The 15,132-nt window shown below is 33.0% G+C and overlaps 2 protein-coding genes across 3 annotated transcripts; both read left to right on the top strand.

The window, feature by feature from the left end:
• Positions 1-1,615: 1,615 nt before the first annotated feature.
• Positions 1,616-8,719, top strand: LOC8272048 (probable transmembrane GTPase FZO-like, chloroplastic). Of its 2 annotated transcripts, XM_002520703.4 has the most exons (11): positions 1,675-2,377; positions 2,968-3,524; positions 3,638-3,706; positions 4,463-4,660; positions 4,959-5,090; positions 5,632-5,718; positions 5,834-6,274; positions 6,429-6,596; positions 6,929-7,159; positions 7,943-8,058; positions 8,308-8,719. In XM_002520703.4, the coding sequence occupies exons 1-11, from the start codon at positions 1,894-1,896 to the stop codon at positions 8,588-8,590; spliced, it is 2,766 nt and encodes a 921-aa protein (XP_002520749.2). In that variant the 5' UTR covers positions 1,675-1,893; the 3' UTR covers positions 8,591-8,719. The 2 variants fall into 2 exon arrangements, with proteins under 2 accessions (XP_048232349.1, XP_002520749.2); XM_048376392.1 differs by lacking the exon at positions 7,943-8,058 and having other exon boundaries at positions 1,616-2,377; positions 8,308-8,482.
• Positions 8,720-13,074: 4,355 nt separating this feature from the next.
• LOC8272049 (protein FANTASTIC FOUR 1) lies at positions 13,075-14,445 on the top strand. The gene has a single exon (XM_002520704.4). It carries the CDS (start codon positions 13,389-13,391, stop codon positions 14,295-14,297), a length of 909 nt encoding a protein of 302 aa, XP_002520750.1. The 5' UTR covers positions 13,075-13,388; the 3' UTR covers positions 14,298-14,445.
• Positions 14,446-15,132: the final 687 nt, after the last annotated feature.

The raw sequence follows: 15,132 nt of genomic DNA, 5'->3' as shown, positions 1-15,132 counted from the left end.
TTTTTCTTTTTCTCTTTTCAATTTCTTTTATATTATTATCATCATCTTTTTCAATATATTCTCACTTTAAATAAAATAAAAGATTGGTTGAAATTTAAAAACTAAAACTTATTCATTAATAATATTTTTTTAACTTATAAATAAAAAAGAGAAATAATTAATCAATAATTTTTTATTTAATTTTAAAATAGGTTCAAATAAAAATATTAATTTTGAATGAAGAGTCTAATGATTTTTGAAGATTATTTTAAGTAAACAACTTCATCATAAGATTTTTATGTTTTGGTAAGAAAATCATTTTAATAATTATTTTTATTGATAAGGATGATTGATGTTAGTTTAAGAATTTATCAATCACGTAATGAATAAAAAATAACGAATACGATATGAATTTGATAGTTTGATTTGAGATAACTTGTATTATAATTTTTTTAAAAAAAATATATTATTGTTGACAAAAAAATAATATTTATATTATGAGCTAGAAATTTAAATAGAATCTAGCTTTAACACAACAATAAATAAAATATGTTTGTATCAAGTTATAGATAACATTACATAGAATAATATTTAATATAATATAAAAAATTAAAAAATAATAAAAATATTTTCAAAAGACTTTTTGTATAAGTTAAACATTTTTATTATACAAAGTCATTCAATAAAATAAGATTCTAACACACTTTTTAAAAAAATATAATATAAAAAGTGAATTTGCTGAATAATTATTTACAAAATTTTAATATTTATTCTTATTATAATTAATACATACAAGTTTCTATATATTTTACTATTTAATAATCTAATACTTTTGACATTGTTTCTTTAAAAATAACTTATCTTTCTCTTTCGAGGAAAAGAAAGGAAAAATTAAAATATTAATATATGCTGAATAAAATAAAATAAAGAAAAAATAAATATACCATTGATTTCAAATAAAGTTTTCTACTATTTATATTTAAATATAATAAAAATATTTGTATTAAACAAAATATATTATTTAAAATAAAAAAAAAACTATTGGAAACATTTTAAGAGTATAATGATTATTCATATAAAAAAAACAACATAATAATTAATTTTATTTTTAAATAATAGAAAAATAGAAAAGTCATAGTATGTAAAAAAATTAATAAAAACTTATCAATATTTAAGCAATACATCTGAAAATTATTTATAAATCCATAAATTTTACAAAAGTAATTAACATCTTTCAAATTAATGCATTTAAGTATAAATATCTTAATTGAAACTTTTGGTACAGATTACTGCGTTTGACTGATTTGATGATATGGAAATGTTGATTGGGCAAAAGTAATCCAGTCGGACAAAGTAATGAAAGAAAAATAAAAGCATAATTCACCTAAAATAAAAATGATAACCAGCAACAAATTCTTCTTATTCGCAGCACATACATATAACACGGAGGTGGCTGCGACTGCAGGGATGTTGCTCCATTGTAATTCCGACAAATTCAGTTTAAATGGTTAAGATTAGAGATCTTAAAGCTTTTACTCTTTTACTCAATCTTTTCCTTTGACAACTCTGCAGTGGGGATGGTAATGGAATGGATTTTTGTTGGTTTTCTACTGAGATTTCACTCTGTAAGTAAAGATTCTAAGCCAGGCTATTACCAAAAAGAAGAAAAAGAGTGGCACTACTCTAGACTTACAATTTAATATAACATGATTTTTTGCTTTTTGAGTGGCAGTTGTAGAATTTAAAAGAGAGAAAATTGGGTCCGCACAGTATCGCAGCTGTAAAATCAATCTCTCCATAATCACACCTTTGCTTTTCTTTCCTTCCCCACAAAACCAAAAGGATAAGATTATATGATAACAACTCTACCATTCCCACAAACTCGCTCGCTTCTTCTTCTTCTCACTAATCACAATGATACCTTTCCTCTCCCTCAACACCACCTCTCCTTCTCTTTCCTTATCCCTTTCATTCCCCTTCTTCTCTCCTTTCAAATCCTCTCCTCTCCGCACCCACCGTTTCCCTATTCTCTCTCTCCCTAACAACCCTTTTCACCAGTCCATCAATCAGAGCTTGCCTACTCAGCAATCCCAGCAGTCGCCGAGAACCCTTTTTCCTGGCGGTTATAAGCGTCCCGAGATTAAGGTGCCCAGCATTGTTCTCCAGCTTTACCCTGATGACGTGTTGCGTGACGGTGCATTGGATTTTCTTGATAAGGCGCTTTCTAAATGGGTCGGTATCGTTGTCCTTAATGGTGCTGACGTCACTGGCAAGACTCTTTATGAGGCTGCTTGCTTGTTGAAGTCTGTTGTTAAGGATCGTGTTTATTTTTTGATTGGTGAGCGCGTCGATATTGCTGCTGCTGTTAATGCTAGCGGCGTTGTTCTCTCTGACCAAGGTCTCTGTTTCAAATATTTAAACTCTCTTTCTTATTATTATGTTCAATTTTGATTTCATGTACAAAAAGTATCTTTATTATTATTATTAATATGGATTTAACTTATTTTATGCCAAAATCATATCTAATTATCTTAAAATATGAACTTATTATGCAATGAATCTGTTAAAATTCTTACGTTTTGATAGCAAATCCTGTATGCTCAGTTTTAGAATTGAAAAGCTTAGATCTTTACACTTTAGTTACGTAGTTAATAGAGTTGGTCAAAGTAAATGTTCGAGTATTATGTAATGTAGGTTAAATTGACCTTGTTCGATTTGGACATCGAAGTATATCTATATGAGTTTCCTATGTTAATCGGTTAATGACTTCTTTTAATTAGTTGACATATTGTGCACAATCTTTCATTAGCTTCTGTTCAAAAAGTACCGTTGTGAATATTTTTGTGATAAATTTTATAATCCCAAGTCCCTAAATGCATTTACATATATTGGTTATCGACTATTTTCATTATGCTCTATGGTTTCATTCTGATTTCATACTAGTAACTCTTGGACATGGAAGGTGACGAGTTTCTTTTACTCTTACAGGTCTTCCTTCCATTGTGGCAAGAAACATGATGAGGGATTCCAAATCTGAATCCATACTTCTCCCATTGGTGGGCAGAAATGTGCAGTCTCCTACGGCTGCTCTAGATGCGTCTAACTCTGAAGGTGCTGATTTTCTTATATATAGTCCTGAGCAGGAGGAACATTTTGATCTTAAAATATACTCTGGATTTGCTGATGTGAAAATACCAATCTTTATTATTCACGGCTCACGTAGACCAGCCATGTCAGTTATGGAGGCATCTGAATTGCTGAAATCTGGTGCTGGTGGTTTAGTTATGTCGTTGGAAGATTTGAGGCTATTTAGCGATGAGTTTTTGAGCCAAGTATTTTACACCCTGAGTGCAATGGAGAACAAATCAGAGAATGGGCTTGAAAGCTTCAATAAGCATAAATCATTGGATATAGGAAATGATGTTCATGGGAAAAAGAGGGTGGCTGGCTTTGTTAATGTGGAGGATAGGGAAAAACAGCTCATAGAAACTGAGAGATCGGTATTACTTCAAGCTATTAATGTTATTCAGAAAGCTGCTCCTCAGGTGATTAATCTAGCGAGTTGGTTTTTGAGTTTGTTTATAAAAAAAGTTCTATAATTTATCAATTTTTTTGTTGCCTCTTTATGCCTGAATCAGTTACTGTTTTTGATTGACAGATGGAGGAGGTCTCACTTCTAATTGATGCGGTTTCTCAAATTGATGAGCCATTTTTACTGGCTATAGTGGTAATTGTGTGCTGAACCTCAACAAATTCTGGTTCCAAGGATATACATGGGTATTAGCTCTAAATTTCAAATAAATCCTTTTTTGTTTACTTTAAAAGAGTTAGAAAAGTGACCCATCAATAATAATTGTTCATTTTTCATTGAACAAATTTTGGACTAAAATACTTCTGTAGTAAGTTTGTCCATTCACTTGCTGTTGTATATGCTGATACTCTATTCTCAGCTAACTTGATTGTTCTCTCGTATTTATGCCTTGGATATGAGCATGAGTTAACATGCTCATAAATTGCTATTTGGTTAGAAATTTTATAAATAATTTGATTAAACATTCATATTTTGGCCTTTACAATTTCTGGTTACATTAGTTTGTAACTGTCTGAAAGTTCAGTCAAGTCTCAGGCCATCTTGATTCTTGACTTCCCTACTCTTTTAAGGATCCTGTTCTTGGACTTGTTTCCTTTATTCTTGCTGCTATTTGGATTCAGCCAAGTGTCATTGGGTGCTAATAAGTGCTGAAACTCCTGTTGGGAAAGACATTGACATTGATTGTTATTGTTTCTTGTTTTTCTTCCCTTAGTTTCTATTGCTTGTATATTTCTTTTAAGCAACTTGATCTGCTATGAATATTCAAATCTTATAGTGAAAAGTTTTTATACTTACAGAAATTTGATAGATATTCATGCCATTAACTTTATGAAAATACTGTGAAAGATAATTTTCCTCACACCTTTCTGTGACTATTTAACTTTGAACCAGGGTGAATTTAATTCCGGTAAATCAACTGTTATTAATGCACTTCTTGGGGAAAGATACCTTAAAGAGGGTGTTGTTCCTACAACCAACGAGATCACTTTCTTACGCTATTCTCAGTATAATTCTGAAGAGCCACAACGATGTGAAAGACATCCAGATGGTCAATATGTATGCTACCTCCCTGCTCCAATTCTTAATGAAGTGAGTAATTTAATTTGATCTCATGTGTACTCCGATTCGAATTTAAATCTTTTCAATCCCTGATTTCAAGTAAAATTGTGAAACCAAAATAGATAAAAACATCTACTATCTTTGCTAATTTCGTTTAAGGCATACCTTTTAAATTAGAGATATACCACTCCATGATAGCTGCTTGATGCGATGCAACTAAAGTATCTAATATCTTACCTTTATACCTTTTAAATTAGAGGTATACCACTTCATGGTAGCTGCTTCATGTGGTGCAACTAAAGTATCTAATATCTTACCTTTCAAACAGATGAATATTGTTGATACACCAGGGACCAATGTCATTCTCCAAAGGCAACAGCGCCTGACTGAGGAGTTTGTGCCTCGTGCAGATTTGCTTCTTTTTGTCATTTCTGCTGACCGCCCTTTAACTGAAAGTGAGGTATGAATGAAGTTCAAGTTGAATATGATATCCATAATATATAAGTTCCTGTTTGCTCTTTATTCGCCTTTTAAGGGATTTGTTATTATCTCTTGTATCTATAGCTTATTATTGGGAACAATATTAGTATGATATTCCATTGCTCTGAAACTGTTTTTATGACTTTTTCCATCTTCAAACGACAATGTTAAGTTGCATAGAGGTTTGAGATTTCAATGAAGATATCTTCATGGATTTTAGAGGTGAAAGTTTTGAGCTTCTTGCAGTTGCAAGCAAGTATAAGAGGAAGAAAAATTCTGGACTGAAATTGGTGTCAACATCCATGTAAATCCAGATAAAAACTTACAATTTCATTTCATGCATATGATATCTAGAGATGAACTCAGTTTAACTAAAGGAAGAGAAATAATCTATCTGTATTATCTCAGTGATTCTTATTTGTATGTTAGGACTATAATAGGATAAGGATTAGAAATCTCCCATCTAATATTTTCTATTTCCAAAGACGATTCTGATTTTACTCCTGATAATTTTTTTCCAGGTTGCTTTTCTTCGTTACACTCAACAGTGGAAGAAGAAAGTTGTGTTTGTGTTAAATAAATCTGATCTCTATCAGAATGCCAGTGAGGTTTATTTTTGGACGATTCTATTGTTTTGTCATATTCCTGGCAGTGAGCTTGTTTTTGCTAAAGCTGTCAAACACCTTGCAAGGGTTCTAAGCTTTTTCTCATGACCTTTTGCAGCTTGAGGAAGCTAAATCATTCATCAAGGAGAATACAAGGAAATTGCTGAACACTGAAAGTGTAATATTATATCCAGTGTCTGCTCGGTCTGCTCTTGAAGCAAAATTGTCAGCTTCTTCTGACAGTGAAAGGGATTATACAGAATCATTAAATTCAGAATCTCACTGGAAAACAAGTAGTTTTGACGAATTTGAAAAGTTCTTGTATAGTTTCTTAGATGGCTCAACAGAAACAGGAATGGAAAGAATGAAGCTCAAACTCGAAACACCAATTGCAATTGCAAATTGTATTATTTCTTCTTGTGAGGCTTTTGTAAAACAAGAAACACAATATGCTGAGCAAGATCTGGCCACTGTATCTGACATTGTTGATAGTGTGAAAGATTACACTTTGAAGATGGAAAAGGATAGCATCTCTTGGAGAAAAAAAGCTTTGTCCAAGGTATAGTTTTCGTACAATATGAATTTTCACCTTACCTCTCCCTCCATAAACACACACAAAAGTACACTGTTGACTTATAGGCAAACTGATAGTAAATTTCTTTTTCCAATTTCATTTTGTTGGTTTTCTTAATGTATTGGGAACGAAATTCCAGATTGAAACAACAAAATCTCGCGTCCTGGAGCTTATAGAATCTACTCTACAAATATCAAATCTTGATCTTGCCACCTCATATTTATTAAAAGGGGAAAAATCTACCATGACACCAACTTCGTTAAGGGTGCAACATGATATAATTGGTCCTGCAGTTTCAGATGTACAAGTAAGTTAATCACTCTGACTTGTTAGGAACTGATTTGAGTATGTCCAATCTTGGTTTTTTGATTATGAGTTGATAAATGGTTTCATATTGTGTTCCTTTCATTATTTTGGAAGTCCTAAAGTAATTGTGCTGCTGTCATTTCTGGGGCTGTGCTTGCTTTTCAATTTATGCGGCTCGAATGAGATTTTCCTTCTCTTTAGTGCTTGCAGTTTCAAAACTTTGTTTTCTTCTAATATTTTTCCTGAATTATTTTGGCTCCACATAATTGTAGATTTATTTGCTGATTCATTACCATTTGTTTAATTTTTCTTTTTAATTTTATCTGGATGCAGAAACTGCTTGAAGAGTATGCATTGTGGTTAAAATCAAATAGTGCTCATGAATTGAAGCTTTACAAAGAAGCTTTCGAAAAAAGATGGCCTTCCATAATCAATCCAGACTCACGAATGCATTCTGAGACTTATGAGTTGCTGGAAAAAGCTGATGACCTTGGCTTGAAAGCGATACAGAACTTCAGTACTGCTGCAGCTTCCAAGCTGTTTGAACAGGAAATACGTGAAGTGGTTAGTTCAAATATTTCTTACTAAAATATTGAACTTCTCAAACTAGTTGAGCTAGGAATCAAAGAAATAGTAAATATGAGTTTATTAACTGTCTTGAGCAAAAGATGGCATCTCTAACAATTAAGTTGACTGATAAAGGTGTCTGCAGTATGAGTTGCCTAGTTGAATGATTACAGAGACACGTGTTGACAATAGTTTTAACACACACACAGACAGGCATGGATAGAAATTTGTTACTTTGAGTTCATATTTTGTTGTAGAATGGTGGCTTATATCTATAAGCAAATCCTTTTATGCAGCTGGATCTTGTTTATGTTTGAGCTGTGAGATACTGCATTACATTTTTCCTTGTTAGTGTATTCTTTTCCTTTTTTCTTGAACCTGTGGCTGCCTATTCTTTTTGGCGGTATGTAATACTCATATTCCAAAAGCTCAAAGTCTAGAATGTGGTAGGGTGGGTGATGGGTGTTGCATTTCGTTGATGCTCAGAGATGGACCCTTGGACAGGCAAGTCGTCAGGAAGCAATTAAAATAGATGACCCCCTACAGTCCAGTAATGTTTGTGCTATAAAATGAAGCTGAGGTGTGAAGTTTTTGCGTTTACATCTTGAATGTAACTCTCTTAAAGCAGAATCATCAACTCTGTTTCATAAGACTTCTTTTGCTAGAAGTTTGTTTGGTTTAAGATGAAATAAGATCTCTCAAGTAGTAAGTTTATCTGCCGTATTTGTTGATTTATGGTTCAGTGATCCTGAGGTGGAATACTTTCTTTTTTGTTCTTAGTACTTGGGAACTTTTGGAGGACTAGGAGCTGCTGGTTTATCTGCTTCTCTTCTTACATCCGTGCTACCTACCACTTTGGAAGATCTTCTTGCTCTTGGCCTTTGTTCTGCTGGAGGGTAATCTATCACCCCTCCCCTTCTCTTCCTCTCATTTTTGAAAAATATTTGCAAAATTTTATCTATATGGTTAGTCAGTTGCAGGATTCTTAATTTGATTCAGACACTTCTGAATTTACATATTCTTTATCCTCTGGGCTTACAGCAAGGGAGTACTTCTTTTCTATTATTACTTGTGTGTCATGCATCATTGAAGTTTCTCGATGTAGGATAGTTCTTAATCTGATTGATTATTCGTTCCTGTGATAGGTTTATAGCAATTTCAAGTTTCCCATACCGTAAGCAAGAAATGGTAGATAAAGTAAGAAGGATCGCAGATGGCTTGATGCGTGAAGTTGAAGAGGCAATGCAGAAGGATCTCTTGGAAACTCTTGTGAATTTGGATAACTTCTTAAAAATTATCAGCAAGCCTTACCAAGATGCAGCACAACAGAGACTAGATGACCTTTTAAATATTCAAAATGAATTATCAGAAATGGAGGAAAAAATCAGAACTTTGCAAGTCGAAATACAAAATCTTCATTTATCATGAATTATATACTAAATCTCATCACTAGTTGATGCAAGTGGGAGGTCTATTCTTGTAACGGCGACAACATATCAGGTGTAAACTAAATGTAAATTCTTTTCATGCATCAGTAAGAAACATCAACTTATTTGATCTCTGGCACAAGTGTTTACCTTATTTAGTGCAAGTTGTGCAATGGGATTTATCAAAGTTTATTTTCATTGTCTTGTTCGTTTTTCCCTCTTGAGTGAGGGGGATGAACATGAGATATTGACCTTCTGTTTTAAATATTTTTTCTTTTCCTTTTTCAAATACTCGTTGCTGCTTCGGTGCTGAGTGCATGCGCACAAGTCGTAGCTGCTGCTGCATGCCTAGTTAGGGGAAACTCTTGACGTTTTGCTCCTTATCACAAGTTAGCTAAAGAAATAGACTTTTTCTTTTTATGGAAGTGCTAAAATAAATTTGCTCAGAAGAGAGTACTGTGTTCCAACTCTATTACGACAATAACAGAATAAACAAAGATAAATTTAGGTCATTATCATGCAAGAAAGTTTGAGCTTCAACAATAATATCCATTGCGACCGGCCATAAAGTTTGTCGTGGACTTCTTATAATGTAATCAACCTTTGTTAATTAGCCAATAAATTAGTGAGACCACTGCATTGTTTACGTGTACCTCTCTTGTTTATTTATATTGATCAATTGATTTTGAGAACTTTTTAAGGAGAATTTTTTTTTTTTTTTTTTCTTTTAAAGAAAAGAAGAAAGGAGCATGATCACTATAATGGGTTAAAGGCAATGCATGAGTGCGCATTGTTGACATGTCTGTTTAATGTTTAAGCCATGAAATTTTGATTCCATGGTCTCCTTTTTTTTTTTTTTTTCCTCTCTCTCGTTGAGATACCCTTTAACCAGAAATCGACAGGTACGCACATAAATAAATAAATTTGAGAACTTTAGACGCAAGAGAGAGACTGATGACAAGAAGAGGCTTTTCTCCTTTGGCCAATCTTAAAACGACAGCAAAACAAGGTACAGGTGCAGAATTGTGAAAGCAAAATTTGATGGTCAGGGCTAAGAGAGAGAGTGCGCACAAAGGGTACATATTCTTGTTAGCCTTATTATAGCTAGCAATCTAAAAGATTTTCATTTCTTGGATTCAGAGGATGTAAAAAAGGATACTGGGTTCTCTAACACCAGCAGAGCTTTTTATCATTATCATTTGCTCCATACAATTTGCCTTTTGATAAAACCATTGAAAAATATTCAGGTTTCCATTGGAATTTTATAATCTAAAGTTGTAAAATATTGTTTGAATTATTATGGTCATAATATATTTTTAGAAGAACTATTCTTCTTTTACTCCTTCTGTCAGACATGATTATCTAGAAGAGTGGATATAAAGATGCTTTCTTAAGTTTTCTCATTGGAAAAAGATTACAATGATTGCATGCATGGTTTAGGCTTTCTGGCAGTCAACAAAAGACAATGATTCCTGTTTATTAGTGATTTTACTTTATCTTGTTAGTGTTAATTAAGGAAAAAAAAGTCATTAGGAATATCTAGGTTTAAAACAATTAGATGGTCTTAATTACTTAATAATCAAATACTCTTACTTGTATGAGATATTATTGAATAGGAAAATTTACATGTGTTGATCCCTTCATACAATAAACAAAATATTTAAATTTAATATATATATATAATAATAATAAATTATATCTCAATTTGATTAAGATCTTGAATCAGCTCATTTTATTTGTACATTTTTTTTAAAGAAAAAAAAGGTCTTCACCATTGCTAGTGGTTGGGGAATCAATCCTATTGCCAATCGGTATTACTCATGTATGCACATTAGGGAGACAGATTGGCGTATAATATGCCAATGATTTAGTAAATCCTTCTTAACCGGTTCAATTTAAAATAGAAGTTATTAAAGTTATATATACATATATATATATATATATATCTTTGTTATTCTAATTGTATTATGTTATTACATATAAAATAATTTTCACTTTTTTATGTAAAACACTTGTCCTATCATATACATAATTAATGTCTCTTTGTGTCAATGCAACACAACATATATCCGTAGTTAATGTTTGAGCATGTATGAATAATATCAACATAACAAAAGAGGACAAGGGATGAAGGGTTGAAATTGCTTGACGAGTACTGCTACAACCATAGCTTTTCCTGGACTAAAACTCGAAAGAAAAAAACAAACACAACGATGAATGTGACCCTCTATCAAAACCCTACTAGTGGAAATAGTATGTTCCCAATGCTAATTAAGGTATTCTCAATTCTTCTCTGCTTCTTTCAAGAGAGAAAATAATGTGTTTAGGCTAAACTGTATGAGCTTCTTTTAGAGGGAAAAGGAAGACAAAAAACCTCTCTGTCTCTCCCACTAATTAATTATTAATGACCAATAAGTAGTGATTTTCTTAGAGTTTGAACTGATAATCTTAAAATATTCTGAAAACAGTTTAATAACAGCGATTGAAAGCTCATCTATTTTGTATTTTTTTTCTCTTGCTGTCAAGTTCCTGCAAGAAAAGAGCGTCGCCTCTCCAGATCAGGAGGGGAAAAAAAAGGGATTTGTGGCCTTGTGGGTCTTATGGACCCTAGCTTCTTCATTCTTTTTGTGTAGGACTGTTGCCTGTTCAAGTGAGCTAATGGAGTTGCGATAACTGTGTATTCTTCTTCAAGATTAGACACTGCGAATCTACTATGTTTCTTTTTACTAAATTTAGATATGGAACTTAATAAATCTGGGGTAGCATGTACGGGACAGTTGCATGCTAGATTAAAAACTTGATAATATGAACATTTGAGATTGCTTAATGATCCTGAAGTAATTTATAACCATGCATACATTTTCTTAATTTAGATCATTTAACATGCATGTGAGCAGCTAATAATGATTGATTATGAAGCATACTCCATACTTTTTGATGCAAAACAAATATATGCATGTCCGTACAGATATAGCATCTGCTTAACACCAACGAAAGAATTAATTTGACAGATGAAGAAGTCATCTCCATTAGGCTGAAAAAGGAAGGAGATGCTACTTTCTTTCACTCCTTTATATAGCCAAGAAAATAAAAAAAGAAAAAGAAAAAGAAAGGAAATTAAAAGAAGTTAGTAATTCTTGAAATTCGAGGTGTGTATCCTAAGCTTCATGATCGTTTCAGAAAAACTGAAAGTTGTATAGGGGCCGGCTATCTTGCCTTGCCTTTGAAGACATTAAAGATTTATAGCAGGTTTAATATTTTCAGTCTCTAATCTCTTTGGTGTCAGCCAATGGGCTGTTCTTATTTGGTCGGTTCGGTTAATCACAACTGAGCAATATTATTGGTCCTGATAGAGCCTTCACCTTTTTCATCAGAATGAATAATGGTTTAATAATCGTGTACTTGCCTTATAATTTAAGCGGTCGGAATTCAAATCTGACCATTTATTGTCTTTTAAAAGCATGCATAAACAATGTTTTGAATATTTCTTACTCATTTAATTAGCACCTCTACTATGAAGTCTAGTGTTGATAATGAAAGAAGAATCTTTTGCTCAAAACTTATTTTTAAAAAAAAAAATATATGTGGGGCTGAATTACATGATTTACTTTATGGTCCAATGGTTTTGATTTTAAAAGAAAAAAATAAAGGAAGAAGATGGAAAAAAATATCAGAAAACACTAGCTAGACCTTTAGTTTGTCCCGTTTAGAAAGTGAATAAAAAGTTTACTGGGAAAATTCAATAAAGTAAAGTTCAATCTGGTGTTTGCTTCTTTGCTTGCCATTGCACTATGTAGGTAAATTGCAGTCATTATTTTAGGTTTTGGCCCCCTAACATATCAACTTTCATAAGAAGAAAGGTGAGCATGTAAAGTCACAAAGTAGAACCAAGAACTTGCAGTCAGCAAATTTAAAAATATAATAATAAATAGCAGAAGAGAGTATCCTGCATCTGTTTTGGCCTCTGTTTGGTTTGTTTTTGGCAGTATAGTGAAAATGGATATGAAAGGTTTATGTTTCCTGTCAATCTTAGCATTTCTTTCGAGCATTTCAAATCACACCAGATTTGTTACCAAAATTCAAAGATATTATTCAGTTTTTTTTTTTTTTCAGAAAAAAAAAAAATGGAATGATAGATGAAGAGTGTTAAAACTACACATTAACTGATGTTTTTGCCAAGTTCAACAGATACCCTTTTTATTTCGCTTGGAAGAAGACCTGCATATTGCCTTAATCCTCAGTATTACAATCATCTAATCAATTAATGACATATACTGGGAGTGAATGAAAATGTAATGCAAAATTAAATAAAAAATTGCATGGAAAACTTGCATGTGAGGTGATAGAATCAACCATTCAATTACCAAGTGTAGTGGCACTCTTATCTCATCATACTCAGCTTCACTTTACTTGTTTTCTTTTTCGCTTTATAACGTGTGGCAGAGTAAAAATTCTACCAATTAGTGCCATCAAAAGTTGCCCTACATCTCACTGTTGTTATAGTAAAGTGCCTATGAACTCAACTATAAATTCATCCCCACCTTCTTTCACTTCTCTTTCATGTTCACACCTTCCTTTCCTACTTCCTTCTGTTTGATTAATCTCTCTCCCAAAACCCCTTCATCTTTCGGTCCACCCGAAAAGAAAACATCTGCTTTGTTTAAATAACTTTATGTTATTTTAATTTGTCAGTTCTTTTTCTGAAGACACAAAACTCTGCCATTTTTAAGACTCTCCCCAGTTTTTCCCCTGTTTCTTGTTCATATCCTCTGTTTTCCTTCACATTTCAATTGTGAGAAATGTCCTGTTCAAGCTATTGTCAGGGACTCCAATCATGCTTGGAGCCAGCTCGCCTTGCTGAACCGCGTGTTTTGAGGCTAAAATTGGCTCCACCAGAATATAATACTTCGCGTTCTTCACCAGCTCACAGCAGCAATCATGTTGTCCCCGAATCAGTTGGTGACTCTAAAAGCAACAACAACGATAATGTTGACATGGGTGGCTGGAGTTTCCTCCAATTTTTAGCTATCGACAATTCTACCTCTCAAGCCAAGAAAGAAGATGTCACCGAGAAGGACAACAAAGTCTATATCCCACCAAATTTTAAGCGCTCTTCTTCTATGTTAAATGAAAAAAGCTTAGAAATGTGCACCGAAAGCTTGGGTAGTGAGACCGGTAGTGATGGCAGCGAAAGCAGTGATGAGATGGCTTTACTGTCTTTAGAAAATGTGAGAAATTATGAGGCTCGACTGAGACCAAAATCGCGAGAAACTAAGAGAACGACAAGAACTGCCAGCTTTCCACCTCCTTTGACATCAATTAGCGGTTCTACTAATGTTCAAGTGAGGCCTCATAGAGAAGGAGGGAGGCTGATTTTGGAAGCAGTAAGTGTATCTTCTTGTGAAGCTTTTTTCCATGCAGAGCGTATCGATGGCAGGCTTAGGCTTCATCTAATATCGAACAATGACAAAGAAGAAGAAGAAGAAGAAGAAGAATTGAATGAAATATTGGTTCAAGAAGATGGTGACGGAGAGGAAAGCAGTGAAGCTGAAGATGAAGAAGTTGATGGCAATGGGGAAGAGGAAAATGGTGGAAACAGTGGGGGTGAAAAGGGGATGGAGAAGTTGCCAAGGCCAAGCAGGTGTAAGGAAAGTGAGAGTGGAAGCAATAGCATGCTCAATTGGGAGCCATTTTGGGTTGCTACTTGAACAGCTTAAAAAGTTGCCAATATTCTCTCCAGTATTATTATTAGTTTGCGTTTTACTTTTCTTCGTCCCATTCTCTCCAGTGATTATAATCTTAGATTTTCGTGACTTGGATTTTATAAAAATATGCTAATGGTAGTTATTATCGTTACTGGACTTGGTCCTTCGTCTCTTTCTCTTTCCTTTTACCTTTTTCCATCAAATCTCTTTCTGTCTCTCTTTCTTTCTTTCTTTATATACATATGATAAATATTGCTTATGAATTTTTGAATCCCATCTCCCAAAACTACGCTTAATATTTTATGGACCATCTAATTGCCCTACGACAGTAATTTTAACATCTAAGTCCGTCGACCATACAAGTAAATCTCGTTGTTTAAAAAAAATTAAGTAATGAAAAAAAAAAAGATAACCCATTAAATGCACTTTAAATTAAGTGTAAAACCTTGTTTACAATAATCAAACAACAATAATAAGTAACTATGGCAACAGTTGCTTAACTTCGTAGACTTCAATTTGTTTTGATTAAATCCTTGACCTTTTTATAGTGCACATTTAGACACTTCAATTACAATCCGGTGGATTAGGCAGCTGAAAGCCGATGAAGTCGGGGACATCAAAACAAGGATAAATTGCTTTGACAATGAGCAGCTCCTTGGATGATAACCTCTGAAGTATAGGAAATCACACAAATAAATTGAATTGTACATAAAAACAATGAAATGAATTGAGTAATAACATACATGCATCTAATGACTAATAATATGTATGGATCTAAGAACATAAAATGTCTTTTAGTTGTTTAGAATTGGAGTTAAAAAGAGAATTTTAAATTAAA

Source organism: Ricinus communis, chromosome 1 (genome assembly GCF_019578655.1).
Source record: "Ricinus communis isolate WT05 ecotype wild-type chromosome 1, ASM1957865v1, whole genome shotgun sequence".
NCBI classification, from domain to species: Eukaryota; Viridiplantae; Streptophyta; class Magnoliopsida; order Malpighiales; family Euphorbiaceae; genus Ricinus; species Ricinus communis.
This window is presented reverse-complemented; position numbering and strand designations above follow the sequence as displayed.

Bases quoted from the DNA above. Each gene is read 5' to 3' on its own strand.
- LOC8272048 (XM_002520703.4), top strand. From the start codon at position 1,894: ATGATACCTTTCCTCTCCCTCAACACCACCTCTCCTTCTCTTTCCTTA. The intron at 5,719-5,833 runs GTTTATTTTTGG...GACCTTTTGCAG, and splicing joins TCTATCAGAATGCCAGTGAG to CTTGAGGAAGCTAAATCATT. The intron at 7,160-7,942 runs GTTAGTTCAAAT...TTTTGTTCTTAG, and splicing joins AACAGGAAATACGTGAAGTG to TACTTGGGAACTTTTGGAGG.
- LOC8272049 (XM_002520704.4), top strand. From the start codon at position 13,389: ATGTCCTGTTCAAGCTATTGTCAGGGACTCCAATCATGCTTGGAGCCA.